At 31.0% G+C, this 16404-nt stretch overlaps 2 protein-coding genes across 2 annotated transcripts; both read right to left on the minus strand.

The window, feature by feature from the left end:
- Positions 1 to 3571: 3571 nt before the first annotated feature.
- LOC123887977 (RING-H2 finger protein ATL74-like) lies at positions 3572 to 5258 on the minus strand. The gene is made up of 2 exons (XM_045936910.1): positions 5111 to 5258; positions 3572 to 5024 (listed from the first exon to the last, which is right to left on the minus strand). The coding sequence occupies exon 2, from the start codon at positions 4330 to 4332 to the stop codon at positions 3772 to 3774; it is 561 nt and encodes a 186-aa protein (XP_045792866.1). The 5' UTR covers positions 4333 to 5024; positions 5111 to 5258; the 3' UTR covers positions 3572 to 3771.
- Positions 5259 to 12283: 7025 nt separating this feature from the next.
- LOC123892453 (non-specific lipid-transfer protein 1-like) lies at positions 12284 to 13977 on the minus strand. Its single transcript, XM_045942234.1, has 2 exons — positions 13536 to 13977; positions 12284 to 12495 (listed from the first exon to the last, which is right to left on the minus strand). Exons 1-2 carry the CDS (start codon positions 13883 to 13885, stop codon positions 12483 to 12485), a joined length of 363 nt encoding a protein of 120 aa, XP_045798190.1. The 5' UTR covers positions 13886 to 13977; the 3' UTR covers positions 12284 to 12482.
- Positions 13978 to 16404: the final 2427 nt, after the last annotated feature.

Consider the following 16404-nt stretch of genomic DNA (forward strand, 5'->3'; position numbering starts at 1 on the left):
TGGGACGATACGTGCCATCGTGGTATGATGCATGCTGTCACTTTTTCTTCAAATTAATTCTTCTATCGTGGCCCGAAATTAATTCTTCTATCGTGGCCAATTGTATCTCATCGTGGCACGATGCAGTTGAGCTGTTTTTCTTCAATTTATGCTCCTTTTTGTGGAATTTCTTTTACTCTTGTTTCTACTTCAAGTAACTTAATTCCTTAGGTCTTTTCCATGTTTTTGGTCTTGAAAACCTACTAAAATAACTAAAAACTATCTAAAAACATCATATAAATTTCTTTCATCAGCCTCTTAAATATCTTTTGTATTTCTTTATTTTATTTACAAATAAATTTATTAGGGTGCAACAAATGATAATATGCAAATTTGGGGTGCCAACATAATTTTTGCTTAAAAAAATATGTTTAATATATTTATAATGCATAAAATTTAAAACAAGAATGATTCTTTTGTCCCATTTTTTTTTTAATTAAATAGTACTCAATATTTAAGGAATCATAAACTCAAAAAAGTAGCAACATGTCCAAAAAACGGCCGTCTAACTAGATTATCAAGAACTTCGTTTGTCGTATGATAGACTTAATATGAGACTTGTAGATTTAATATATCAGAATTAGGGCTTATCGTTTAACTAGTTGTCTGTTAGTGTCTTTCCTTGTTCTAATTGTGTCTGTTTCATGATTTAAGTTAATGAAAAATAATCTTGATATTTTCCTTCATGTTAAATGTTGTGTTGAGTGTTTGATATTTGAAAAGTATTTTGTATTGATTTTTGAGAAAATGGGTAGGATATACTTATTGTTTAATTTTAATGGACTCAGATTGTCGCTATAATATAAAGCCTAAAATAAGAGGACTATATATAACAGTAATTAAGCCAAAAATTTGTAAGTGGTAAACATTTGTTTTATGTATAATTTGTGTTAATTGTTTTTTATAATTATTTATAATTTGTCTAACAAAGTAGTATAGATATCCCCGTGAGCTTAACTCAGTTGGTAGGGACATCTTGTTATAAACGCGGGAGTCGGGGTTCGAACTCCGAACACTCCAATTATCTATCTTTGAGGTGGAATTTCTAGCCACTAGACTACTTGAAGAAAAAAAAGTAGCATAGATAAAATAGGAAAGACCACAATATGTTTGCCCCGTTCATAATTTATATATGTTAAAGTAATAAGAGCAAAAATGACATACAATGTATGAAATATAAAATAAGAGCACTAAATGACTACCGACTCTTCTTTTTGGTATTCGAATTGATGATAATTGCTCAACTAACATAGTTAATTAGATAGGGATATACTTGAAGATTGTGACTTTTGAATTAACGCGCATATTTGATGTTTACATAATTTTCCAACTCACCTAAGGGATTAGAGGGTGTTTTTAATGAATAGGGTAGTAAGACAGTGGACTGATTCTACTATATCAGAATTAATTCGTCATGATAATAAAAAATGAATTGTTATATATAAAACAGGTTACCAAGTAGGAAAAAAGAAGAGATTCAAAATAATCAAACCGGTTGTCATCTTGATTTCAAAGAAACTCTCTCTTTAATTGTTTCCTTTATGCTTTTAATTTTAACAAACTTGAAAACCCCCAAATTCTATTGCTTTGATCCTAATTTAGTGATAATGTAATTGTTGCATATGCAATCCTATGGAGAGATCTTATCTACTTTATTCCTTGACGATTTTGTACACTTGCAAAATATATCATCAACTGTGTAGGCTTAAGAAAGAATTTGGATTTTCCAATATGAAATACTTGTTGTCGCAGATGGATGAAAACTAGTTAACCGGAGGCGTGTAATCACTAAACTAAAGAATTATTTGCAAATATTGTGCAACTGCCCCAAAATACAACCGGTTTTTCTCGACGATAAACTTGTCGAGGCTATCAATACGAGAATATCAACAAAATAGGTAACTCGATATACTTATTAAAACTTATTTGTTTTGAAGTTCGGGTGAAATGAAAATAACGAGAGAAGTGAGTATTCTACTCTTTCAATGTAAAAAATCTGTTCATGCTTGATCTTCATAAGTTACAAAGCCAACTAAGTATATATACTCCATTCTGTCCTTTTTATAAGAAATAAAAGTTGAATTTTTTTTTTTATTTTTATAAGAAATTTTGACCAATATTTAAGTGCATTAGATGTTTAATTGGATTTGTGCCCTTATTTATTATGAAAGAGAATCTTAAAAGTATTACATCGTACTCCCTCCGACCACAAATATAAGCAAAAGTACACTTATTAAATTCATTCAATAACAGATGTATTTGGACTATAATACAGACCAGATACATCTGTCATTCAATGAATCTAAAAAATACACTTTTGATTATATTTGTGGCCGGAGGGAGTATTTCCTTGGTGTGTGTGATTTTTTCAAATTATTCCTTATTTTTTTATAAGCAAATTGTTAGTATATTACAATGTTATGTTAGTTTTTTTTAAAAGTAAACTGGTTGTTTAGAGATGAGTTTCACATAGTCGGTCGATTCTGAACGACAACGTCTCAGCTAGTGGTAGCGTGTTGATGATGGTGGTGAAAGCTTGACGATTCCAGCCTTTGTATTGGGGGAAAGGGTACCTGCAGTCATGTTAGCACTTCGACGCTCAAGTCAGTATTTGAAAGAGGTTTAAAAATGTAAATGGAGGCGCATAATATCATACATAGGGATTAATGTATGAAATGCTTATATAGGAGGATTTTTAGGGTTTATAGTATTGTGGGTCCCCCATGTGGAGTGGATCAGCCACAAATAACACCTGTATTGTCCTTTCGTACGAGCACTTGAGAACGGTTAAGGCTTTCCACCTTTAGTCCATGCTCGTATGTTGGGCTTTAGCTGATCCAGAACAAAAAGAATAACAAATTAGAATTGATTTAAAAACATTGCCTGAATTACTTTTGAGTGTGATACATCAAATTAGTGTAGCAAGCTATATGAACCAGTACTAGAATAATATACTTAACACACAACAAAATTGGTGTAACAAGCTATATAAACCAAAGACACTTGGTGTATGTTAGCGGTATACCATTCAGATCACATCCCCACAATTCTCGTGTTATGCGGTGTTGCGCATTTAGACCGTGCTCATGTCTGGTTTTCATGAGTGTTCTAAAGACCCGTCATAATCTCAAGTAAACGGCCCCACTTGACTCTCATATCCAAGTAAGCGGCCACCACAGTCTCTACGTACTTATAAATTTATTTCACTAGCTCATATCCAATTAATGTCATCATTGTATTATCATACAATGGCTCATCTGCTCTACATAGTATAAAAATACTTTTATTTTAAAATATTCAAACTTCCCAGCTTCTCAACATAATAATATTCTTGTGATAGTATATTATCACACATCCTTATGATTTTGCACCACAAATGGATTTAATGATTTATACTTGATTCTCTAGTCTTTTGCACATTAATATAGACTCCTACTTATTTTTCTTTAAATAAAAAATAACTTCATAAAGGAAATTCAAGAAAACTGAAGACATACTTCCTTAGAATAACATGTCATCATAAACAAAAAAGTTAAATAAAAAGGACAATAATTTTATCAGCATATAATGTGCAACACAAACACAATATTTTCTTTTTCATTAAAAAAAAAATAAGGTTGGTCACATAATAATATTCATGAACTACCTGATTACTACTACTAACTACTACCATTAAATTTCACAACCACCATACACCAAAACCTCATCATCATCATCATCCTTTTCACATGTTCAACTTGCTTCCACTTCAACAATCACCGCCGCAACATTTTCCGGCAACCCATCTACGACAACACCATCATCAGAACAAACAACATTGGATTCTCTCTCAACAAGAAGTGAATTTCGACAATTGGGACATGAAGAATGTGACACCAACCACGTGTCAATACACATAACATGAAACTCGTGATTACATTTTGGCAACATTCGAATTCTGTCTCCATTCTCAAACTCCCCTAAACAAATGGGACACTCTGTTGCCGGAATATTCTCTCTGGTATGGTAAACTGTTACCGGAATTTCACTCAGTTCTGCCTTTTTCAGCCCTGTTTTGTTCAACCTTGCTGTTGCTTGTTCCGGTGTCTCTTCGGAGAATCCTCTGTTGCATCGCATCGCGCAGCGGGCTATGGTGTTTAATCCTAGAGCGCATATCAATGCGCATAAGAGTGCTGCTAATATAATCACCATGTTTGTGTCGAAGTTTTCGACGTTGATGAATGAATCGTTTGTGTTGTTGTTGTTGTATGATGGTGGCATACTCATCTCTGTTTCGAGAAAACGGCGTTTCATGGTTCTGTTTGTGGAAATTTTAGTGTTTTTGTGTAACGTTTGAAGTTTTGTGCTAAAAAATTTGTTGGTTTTTTTTCCTTCTTTGTAAGGATATTTTGGGGTTCTGGTTTTCAACTTTCTTGACTACTAGTAGTTTGTTATGGGGTTGTGTGAAGTTATAGAAGCTCACATTCAAACAATCTCGACCGTTAGATTGAGATTGAACGATTTATAAAATATGCTTTAATTATATTTTAAAATATTGACCGTTGGATCAGATCAGACAATCCATATCTATAACCACATGAATGCTAGAAACTATTTCCTTAATTAGGAGTCATTGTGGTTTGAACTGGATTTCCTGCTGTTATATTGTAGGAGGTATGATCTCAAATCAACGATTAAGACAAATTATATTAATTAAAATTGGGTTTAAAAATTGAACTGATTGTTAACAAAAAAAGTAAAATTGAACCGTTTAATATCAAATCAACGATTGAGATATGGGCGTGAAATAGTTACGACACAAGTAGGAGTAACTAAAGAGAAGAGAAACATATCATAATACTTTTTTTTCTAATTAATTTTGCTTTTCCATTTTGTGGTGTGAAAATGAAAGTGTTAAATTTGGTCTTGGAATGTAGCTCTGATCCAAATTGGGGACCATTGCTTCATCTGCTGCATGTATGATTCCCCTTCAGAAATGGTCCTCACTGGTTAATTAATGAAACAAAAGCAAAACATTAGCTATAATTCAAATTACGATGATTGGAGAGGAAGGAATAATGAATTTTTTTACCTGAGCTTCATAATTGAAAATAAGTTAGTAATGTTATTCTACATAGTCACAAGAGAGGTTAATAATGATATTTTTTTTTGTCATTTTATTATTCATGAGACACTGGAGGGTAAGTGAGATTTAGATCTGTGTCTTGAATGGCAATTTATAGCAATTGGGGTTGTTTAGTTGTTGGCCTTAAAGGGATAAATTAAAAGCTTAATTAATCAATATTAGATACTTAAGTAAGGTATGTACCTAAAGACAAACAAAATGAAGATGCAAAGGGAAAATGACTAATTAAAATAAGCATAAAGGGTCCAGTGGATTAGTGTTTTCACATGGTTTGCTTACCTAATAGTATAGTTTAAATAATTTGTTTTAAAATATTAATAATAAAGTTTGGTACCAAATCCATTAATTGGTGTAACCAAAAAAGATTCACTAATTGGTAATTTCTTTGATTTTACTGTTGTTTTTAAATTCTAAGGTGTAAGAAGTAGAGCTAGGCAATAGGCATATAGTGGAAATTATGTTGCCGCCATCTAATTTGGTTTTGTTTTACTTTTGACATCAGAGATGCAGATAAGAATCAAGATTGGGGAAAAGGATACAAAAGAAAATGGAGAAAAGGATAGCACAAACATTAAAAATATATTGTATAGTTTCTTTTCTCTCTTCACACCATGCAACAGCTCACTTTATTAAGACGTTGTTTTGGTAAAAAATAACGGATAGTATAGTTGTTACGCATATCAATATGTTGATTTGTTGAATTTATGTTTTTAGAGATATAAATTGAGTTAAATTGGTGATAAATTCTTTTTTGGTAAACTCGTTCAAAAATTAATTTTGAAAAAGTTAATTTGTGGTGAAATTTATAAAATTGGATAAAATCGAGATAAAATCGTGTTAATTATTTTTTATTTGACTCGATTTTGAAGAAATTAACTTTTTTTTCTTTTTGAGGCCCAGGAATAGTGAGTTGATATTCGCTAATATGCTTAGCGAGAATACTTCGCAGCCGCAATACCAAGATAAGATGGGCTCAGATTTTTTTAACCAGAACCCTGCTTTAGTTTTAATTTTTAATAACCTTATAAACTTATAAAACTCTTGTTTCCTAGATACTGTTTTTTTATTTTTATTTTTACTAGCAAGCCAGGTAGGCGCATCCGCACCTGCCTGTGTCTAACTTAAGTAAAAAAAAAAAATCCCTTATGTTACGTGAGTTTGTCAATAAAAGATTTTTGCTGCTAAAAAAAATGTGTCATATGTTAAGGTGAATTTGTTAATAAGAGATTTTTGTTGCTACTAAAAAAATCAAGGATATTGTTTGTATTATGAAAAGTTCACACCAAAATTTATGTATTCTTTTTATATTTTTTATATATAGTATAGATGATATTTGTAAAGGAAACCGCTTTTGTGGCAACATTTGTATGAATGATGATGCATGATTTTAAGTTGCAGTCTTGCACAATGCAACTACTGCACTGCAAGCTTGTGATCGTAAGTTGTAACTGATCGTGAAAACATTAATGTTGCCACATTTGTCTGCGAATTTTTGGAATATTTAGGAGATAGAGATGCCGCTGCAACAACAAGACAATTTGATGAGGTAAAAATTGCACGCAACTAAGTGTTAATTTTTTTTTGTTTTCACCTTCTGATTCCTAGGGGAAGGAGTCCTAGTAGTTCAGAGTTTTGGGCGAGTTCTGGTATCAAGTGGTTCCAATCCCCTCCAAAATGCAGTTGTGGGGATCGAACCGTGGTCCTCCCTATCAAATTCAGCGCCAATTAAGGGCGGATCCACCTTATCACGAGGGTGTGCACTTGACCACCCTCAAGTTTTCTAATTTAGACCAATAATCCTATTTCGAATAATTTTGCACACCGTCAATTTTTTTACTTTGCACCGATTGCACCTCTCCACAATTTTAGAGATTCTCAAGCTGAGAGCACTGAACACATATATTGTCAAATGTCAGTGCACAAGTGGAAGGATTTTAAATTGTAGTTCTAAATGTTGTTGAAGAATAAATTTTTAATTTGTAAATGAAAATCCAAAATAAAAGGTTCTACATTATAGTTGGAAATCGATAAATAGAAACAAATTAGATCTTTACCCATTAGTTAGAGATTAAGCGTAATATGTGTTGGTGCATAATAATATATATTCAACAAGTCGTTGGGCTCAAGTAGTTGCTTCACAAAAAAGGGCGGATTTCGGGAGAACCCGAATTCGATTTCTGGATGGAACAATTTTTTTGCCAGGTTTTACTTACCTCGCGGCCGAACTCTAGACTACTAAGGTTTCTTTCTCCTACGAACCAGAGAGTTAATTATATATAAAAAGAAGGAATAATATATATATTCCCAACAAGTGGAGTATTTTAATGTAATTTTTTTAAACAAATATTATATGTGAAATTTTGTAAAACACTAGTAGTATAATACTAGTGTTTTGAGAGATGCTCTAACTTGACATTGAGACTTTAATCGAAGCGATCATTTATTACAATTTATTTCAAAAATATATTTTTTATTTTATTATATTTTATGACTTTACCATATAAAAAAGTTGGTATATTTATTTTCAAATTATAGGAGATCAAATTACACCGGTGTAACATTTGAGTAATGTTACACCGCTCAATAACGCTTTAACAATACAAATTTTACAAAATCCACCGTTGGATTTAAAGTTTATATCATGTAGATCACATATATTAAATTTTACAAAAATCTAAAATCCTTTGATGTGTTGTTGAGACTGATCAAGAACAACAGATCAAATTATGTAAAATTTAACATAGATGATCTAGATGACATAAACTTTAAATCCAACGGTAAATTTTGTAAAATTTGTATTCGTTAAAGCGTTATTGAACGATGTAACATTACTCAAATGTTACACCGGTGTAATTTAATCCCTCTCCATAACATATTAATATTTTTTAAAAAAATAATTTGCACCCCCTGACCCAAGGTCTTGGATCCGCCACTGGCGCCAATCACCATTGAACTAACTAACATTTGGTAAGTGTTAAAATTCTGATTATTAAATTGTTTGACCAAATAAAAATGAAATTGCATACAATTAAGGTCATTATTTCCGAGTTGTCGAGGCAAAATTCTAATTTGATATTTTAAAGATAACAAACGTCTTAATTATATTTTAAGTGAATTCTGATCTTTTTATAATTTAACAAGTGCTCGAGTGATTAATATATAGACAAGGATAAAACCTTATGAGAATGATCAGAGAACATTCTCCGGTCTATGCCTTTTAACACGTACAAGAATATATCTCAACAATAAACACTTAATTTATTGACAACTGAACAAGTGACAAAGAAACACATTTTGCAAAAACTTTATTTCACATAATCTCTAAAGCAACGATTAAATGGTGACAAAAGAAAGTTTCTCATTTGATCATGTTTAAGGAATAAACACGAACTTGTCTTTGACACATAAATTCTCAAAATCACATGCTCCCACCAAAGATTATTTGAAGACATTTTATGGACCAATGAGAGTTAGATCTATGGACTAATAGTTGGTTTGTACTTCTCAAGGACTTATCATGAACATTATCCCATGTCCTTTCCAACAAAGAAAAACTAATTGCAATTTTGCAAGTATACGTGAATAGTAACTGGATAAGAAGCTCCAATTGTTTTCTTCTGCCCTTCACAACTACCTTGATGAATAAGCAACAATATCTTTATTCTAGGCCAAGTATCACCAAAATTCTGGAGAACGTTGTAAAGACTTAACGTTCTTGTTTTTGGACAACTTTTTGGACATTCTTTGATCATCCATATCCAGCTGTCTCCATAAGTTATATTTTGAATATGACTATAAGGAATGCTAGCAAGACACTCTTTAACAAACACACTCTAACACACTCTCTTCTATTGGTTAAAATTTATATGGGTCCCATAAAAGTTATATGGGTCCATATTTTTTTATGGGACCCATGTGAATTTCAACCAATAAAAGAGAGTGTGTTGGAGTGTGTTTGTTAAAGAGTGTATTGCTAGCATTATTCATATAACTATTACTCCCTCCGGTCCTTTTTATAAGAAACACTTTGAAAAAATCACACAGACCAATGAAACACATTTAACATAGTTATTTTCATTTAATACTCTTATAAATTTAAATTTATTCCATGTATACCCTTATTTAATTACTCTTTATTCAACTAACTTATTTATTTTTAAATTCTCTCTCATAATAAATAAGGGCATAAGTGAAATTGAACATTTAAAACATTTGAAAATTGGTCAAAGTTTCTTATAAAAAGAAACCAAATTTTTTACCATAAGTGTTCCTTATAAAAAGTACTGGAGGGAGGGAGTATTTAGCAACAATTAACAACTTGATACAGCTCATGCAAACTCATACTCACGCTCCTCATTTATAAATCCTGAAGAACAATTTGAAAACGTTCTGGCAATGTTATTTTCTTTCATCAACTTTAATTGATCTGCCTTCTTAAGGAACAACAGCTAGTTTTTGACTCCACATTAGACATACTTTGGAAGCTTTTGAAGAGCAAACTACATCTATAAATAGCACACTTGGGTGCCTTTGAAGAGCAATAATTTACACTAAAACATTCATTCTATACTAGTCTTTATCATACAAGTATTCAAGCTCTTCTTTAACCACTTTCACTCCCAGATCTCTGAATTAAATACTTGGATCAGTATACTATTGAGTGAACTGAGTGTACTTGTGTTAAGCTTCTCAACTTGATTGTGGCTCAAGTTAATACGTAACTATTAATTGAGTGACATCTTTGTAGAGTCTGTCAAGCTGAGGTAGATTTAAGACTTCTTGTGTTAGTTCAACACCCAAAAAAAATCAATTTTTTATCTAAATATATCATGGGTTTTTTTAATTTTATTCTTCTGTTTCTCATGATATTCTTCTTGTGTAAGCTACAAAAGTCTTCAAAGATTTAAACTAATTTCCATAAGTAAAAAATCAGAAATCAAATTCCTAATTACCATTTACTATACAGCTTTTTATAACATGAACAAGTGATTCATGTGGTACAGCATGCACAAGTCTCGAATAACATTATAACGAATACGAATTTTACAAAATCGTACGTTAGATTGAAAGACAAGTGATTCATATTCGTTATAATGTTATTCGAGATTTGTGCATGGTACACCACATGAATCACTTGTTCATGTTAGACATGACCATTACTATACATATATATTTGAGAAACTCATAGTACTTATCATTGGAACCACACCTATTTAATATATGAAAACAAGTTGATTTTTTCTTTTTTCTTTTTAATTTAATCAAGCTAATTGATTCCATTAAACTAACAAATTGAATTTGATTATAGTAAACACTTGAAATTTTTTATATTTTTTCCGAGAGCAATTAACCAACTCCAAAAGAACTCTGGCGTTGTGGAATTGGATTTTTGTGGCATGCAAATGATGTAATGGTGTCATGGTAGAACAAGTGCCACATGATGAAACGTCACACGGGACAAGAGATTTATTATATGTATTCGACCAACTGCATATATATAGTAATATGTTGGATCGGATCAGGCTTTTATGTCACTTGGGTTGAAGTAGGGTGGTCCCTTAATATCAAACCACCAAATTCACGTTTTGCTTAATTAAGCTTATATTGCAAATTAGGGTGCGAAATTGTCATGCATAGTTCAAAATTTTGACAATAATTGATAATTGATGATGTTACTATCCTAAAAAATGGAAGGTGTTAGATTAAAGAGGGTGTTAGCTTCAAGTGGAAGGTGTTAGATTAGTCAAATTATATGCAAACGCGTCCGCCACCTAGTTATCTTCCCAAAATATATGCTCGACCCCCTATTGACATCAAAATTATAAAAATGATGATATTCATTTTAACTTGGTAGAAAGTTATTTTTTTTTTCTCTATAAATATATAGTTGTAACTTCTATGTATTAAGGATTAAATCATGTTATACGAAAGCCTTGTAATATCCATACCGCGGTGGTAAATGGGTTCAGCGACGGACGTAGATGGATTCCAACCACCCTTTACATTCCCTGCAATTTAATATTAATTTGTTCTTACTTTATATATTTTCCTTTATCTTTTGCAATTCCACATTTATTTTCATCTTCTTTATTTTTCTTTCTATTGAATGCTCACTTGAATATTTTTTTTCAATTATGTTGTCATGAGACAACTTGTTATTAGAAGTTGTTGGATGCAATTCTAACACTAATAAGAACAATGATTTTGTTCTTAAAGAACGCATGAAGTGGTAACCATAAATCGCGAGACTTGAACGAATACTGTAAAAGGACTTCTATCGGCCCCAAAGTGTTTATGGATAGCGGTTGTTTACATTACAAAAAATCGGAGTAAACACCCCCCCCCCCCCCCCAAAGCTCTTCACCGGATTGTTAGTATAATACTCAAGTATGATTAGACACACAACTATAATACTCGAGGCTTCCAAGAAATTTGTGTCCACCACGATTTTAGAGAACCTCAGGGCCGCCCCAACATAATTTGAGGCCTAAAGCAGATACTAAAATGAGGTCTAACAAAAAAATTAAAAATGATATTTTTTTCAGGAAAACAAATTTTAGAAAGAAAAATGTAAACGTTATATTTTTACAAATAAAAATTGGACGACAGTAGGAAACATGTAACCATACATGGGTATTGGGTAGGGTAATATAAATTAATAATGGGTAAAATGGTAATAACAAATCAATCATAGTGCAATTCTTACACTTCTTCAAATTGGATTTGTAATATCTCGCATTTCCTTATATTAAATATAGGAAAAATATTTGGCGCCTAAAGACCTTTGTAAAAAAAATATTTTTTTCTTTAGGCCTAAAGTAAGAGCCTGAGCCAATGTTTGGGCCGGCTCTACTGTGTAGCTTATTTTACATTTTCTTCTCCTTAAAAAGAAAAGCTGGGCAAATAATAATTCACTTTATGTGATGTTATTAAATTTGATACTGGATTATTACCGGCTGAAATGTTGATCATTATATATTTTGAGTCATTTTAATGTATTTTTGAGTTAAGTTATGTAATTTGGACTTCATGTCATTTTGATATAAAGAATTAGATTATGTGATAACTAGTGTTAAAACAGAACACAAGAGATTATAATCAATCAAAAATGACAGTGTATAATAGATATTTGGAGCAGAAATTTCATAGATTTTATTTAAACATTATCGAAATACATAGTATAGTACGTGATCCCTAGTAGGGTCTCAATTACAAAAGAAGAAGTTAAACTATCTTCTTTATTCTGTGTTGGTTATATTATCACAAACCAAGTGTTATTTATTGTAGTAGGGGCTCAAGCGTATGCTCCGTAAGCTGTTTAGTACTTTACCCTGCAATGAGTAAAGTGAAGTTGACATTAATTTTCTTTACAAATCTATATATTATGCATGAAAAAACTTCACATGTTTAAAAACAAATATAATACATTGTTCACGTTGTAATAAATGTTTTATACTTTTAACAAATTATCACAACCAATTATATGTGTAATTTTATAATAGAAACATTTTTAATAATAAGATAATTTAATTTGATTAATTGACATGTGAGTTAAATCCTTTTTTATTAGACTTTTTGAAAATAAAATAATGTTCCTTATTTCTTATTCTGTAGTTTTTTAGTCATGCCTATATAATAATATTTGAATTATGTTGAATTAGTTCTTAAAAAATAATGTCATATAAGGGACCGAAAGCAAAATTTTATATTTTGAATAAATAATTTAATCTCTCAAAGTATCACTTTCTTCTACTTTGTTTTACTAAAATACAAATTATAAGAGAGTGGTACTTAAAAGACTAAATTAAAAATTTATTATGTTTTATTTTTATAGAACCACAAAACTTGGTAGTAGAGACAACTAAAAGAAAGCATAATCACAAGAACTAAGATCATATTTTAAATCAATAGTAAACAAAAGATAATATGAACTCAAGTTAGTCCCGACAAAAATTACCTTGAATTATATTAAGTCTCTATGAAATTAAAATACCAACTTGATCCTTAAAAAATATCAAATTAGTTCTAATAGGGACTAAAATATTTGCAAAGATTATATACCAAGACCCTAATTTGACACACAACTCGTGAGCTTAACTCGAGATATCACATTTTATATGTTGGGATTAAGTGTGAAATTTCTAGCCACTGACTACTTGACCCAAAAAAAAAAAAAAACCAGGCATATATATATATATATATATATATATATATATATATATATATATATATATATATATATATATATATATATATATATATCTTTGATTTTTCGTGTGAGATTAATTTGGGTATTTATTCAAAAATATATAAAGGGCAAGTTTATTATTATAAATGAAAATAAATAGAGAGTTGATTTAGAGAGATGTACGTGTTGCAATCAATGGATGGGCTAATCTTGTAGGGCAAGTTAACACCACACTTAGCAGCGATGGAAGATGCGGCGGGAAGATTGAGTCCAGGTAAGCTGAGTGCAGTAGACTTGAGACACCTGCAGACACTTTGACGATCAGGGGTAGTTTTGGCTTGATTATTTAAACTCCTAATCCCATTGCAACATGGTGCAGGGACAGATGGGCCTGGCCTCCTAAGGTACCCAAGACATGGTGTTACAGTTAGTTGCACCTGACCACATGGTAGGGCAGCATCAGCTAAGGGAATGCCCAAAACCAAGCATATCATAGCAAAACAAGTAACCTTGACAAGCATTGAACTAGCCATGATTGTCTTGAAATTGGAAGAGGATTTAATGTATATGCTTCAAGTGAATGAATGAGTGTTGAGGTGATGATTGTGTTATGGTGTCTAGCTATAAGGGCTATTTATAGAGAATATTGTACATATATATTCAACTTTGTTCCAATGTTTAACATTTATTGTGAGGGAAACTTTTTACACTTGTCAAAATGCTGAGCAAATATCTAACATTGGAAAATTCAGATATATATCTATTTTTTTAAGAAGTTTAATAACTAAAATTTCATCCTTAAAATGTGATGTCCCTATCAGCTGAACTATACTCACGGTAACTAAATACCTATTTTTTTTTTATTTTGTAACAATGTGTTTTGTTGATGACTAATCTTCACCTAAAAATTGTATTGACCAAGCATCGGCAAAGATCGACAAGGGTTCAAACTTAGCGAATGGATCAACCGCCAACACGGAACAAGACTCACGTGCCAACAACCCCAAGAACAAGCAGCTGACATAAAAGCTCTTTCGAGCAAACGAGTGCGAACACAGTCACAAACAGAAGACGAAGCGGAGGTAAACCTAACACCCTGAGACCTGCAGATCTCAACAGACCTGGAACAATCAGAGAAACAAAGAGGACAGGAGCACCAACGTACAACCAAAACCAAAAATATACGAAATCAAACTCAGATCGAGGGATGAGTCCAACACATTAGAACAAAGAATATAGACGTAATCAAACCCAGATCGGAGGATGAGTCCAACACGTTAGAAAACCATTAACCCTTTTAGACTAATAAAACCAAACCCTTTAAAATTTACGAAACCAAATGCAATCACCCAGACTCTGAAAATAACATGAACAAAAAATAGACGAAAAATATTACTAAAATATTCTTAAATTAATTTTAAAAAGGGACTAAATACGCTTCCATATTTTTGATCAAATTAAAGACTAATGTTAGAATTCACAGTAATAGTCAAAATCCAAAAATAATATGATTAATTTTGATACAAAATGAGATGTTATGTTAACCAATAGGTTAACGTTTGAATTCTAAAATAAGGCAAATGCTAACATGTGCCCCAAGGACATATTTTAAGGTGCATTTAATTAACTAATATTACATTTAATTTACTTTAAAAATAGTAATAATCAACTTTATTAATTAAAAGATATGGTTCACTATATTTATTACCTATTTAAAAGAATTGGAAAGACAAAAATATTATGAGAAATGCTAAAGTGCACGAGGCACTGTTGTCGTGCAAGTTGCACGATATGTTTCATTTACCTTGGCTATTTGATTTTATATTCAAATTTCAATTAATTCATAATGATTTTAACCACGAGTGCATTAATTAATATAGAATTATTATGTGTTGAACCCACTTTGGTTGGTCCGGTAATAATGACTTGGGACTTGAGAATATGTTTCTTCTTAAGGTTTCAGCTCAGGTTCGATTATCTCTGATGTCAATTTGGATAAACTAATTTAACTTCTTAAAAAAATATAGAATTATTAAGTCATCAAATTAAATTACTCATTGACGGTGGTTCGGGATTAGTTAAGGTATTCAACGATAATCATCACTAGACCAACTAATGATTGGTGCTCCATTCGGTTTTAATTATAAGTAAAAAATTACTTTTTAAAATTTATCGAATAATTAATAAATCTATTCTATAATTATTAGTTATTTGGCCAATGTAAAAAGTTATTTTTTGTTTAGATATGAAATCAATGAATATGAACAAAGTTATTTTTTTCTTAAAATAATTATTTTTGTGCACTAGTCCCCTTGTTATATTTTTGTTAGACTAATAAATATTAATTATTGTAATAATGTACGCACATGCACGTTGACAAACAAATACTAATATACCTTCACCGAATTTATATACAAAAGACCATGTCGTGCAGTTCGTTGCTGGGTGCCGTCGTGCCATATAGCACGGCTCAAATATTATATGCTGCCAAATTTGATTTATTATGACGCGCCAGATTATATGACCATAATTATATGATTCCAATTTTTGTTTTTGTTTGTTAACAATCAGGTTTATATGTACTCCTAGTAATACTTGATTTATGCTAACTTGTGTTTTTTGTTTTTTCTCGATGAACAAGACCGAATATTATAGTATTATGTTATAATGGTAACGATTGTTAGTACTATTTTAGCTTTTGAATTGCTAATATGTTTTAGAATTTTATAATACTTACTAGTATAATTTAATTTGGTTTTCAACTTAAAAAAAATGTTTGACAAAAAAAAAGATTTGTAGAAAAAAAATATAGTTAATTATCATATTTGGCAAGTATCATATTTTGCCTATGCAATTTTTTTTAAATGGGTAATAAATATAATGAACTATATCTTTTAATTAATAAAGTTGATTATTGCTATTTTTGAAGTATATTAAATGAGATATTAGTTAATTAAATACACCTTAAAATGTGCCCTTAGGGCACATGTTAGCAGAACCCTTCTAAAAATTGGTTGATCTCATTTACTCTTATGAATATCTCTCCTTATAC

This window comes from Trifolium pratense, linkage group LG6 (assembly GCF_020283565.1).
Source record: "Trifolium pratense cultivar HEN17-A07 linkage group LG6, ARS_RC_1.1, whole genome shotgun sequence".
Taxonomy (NCBI): Eukaryota; Viridiplantae; Streptophyta; class Magnoliopsida; order Fabales; family Fabaceae; genus Trifolium; species Trifolium pratense.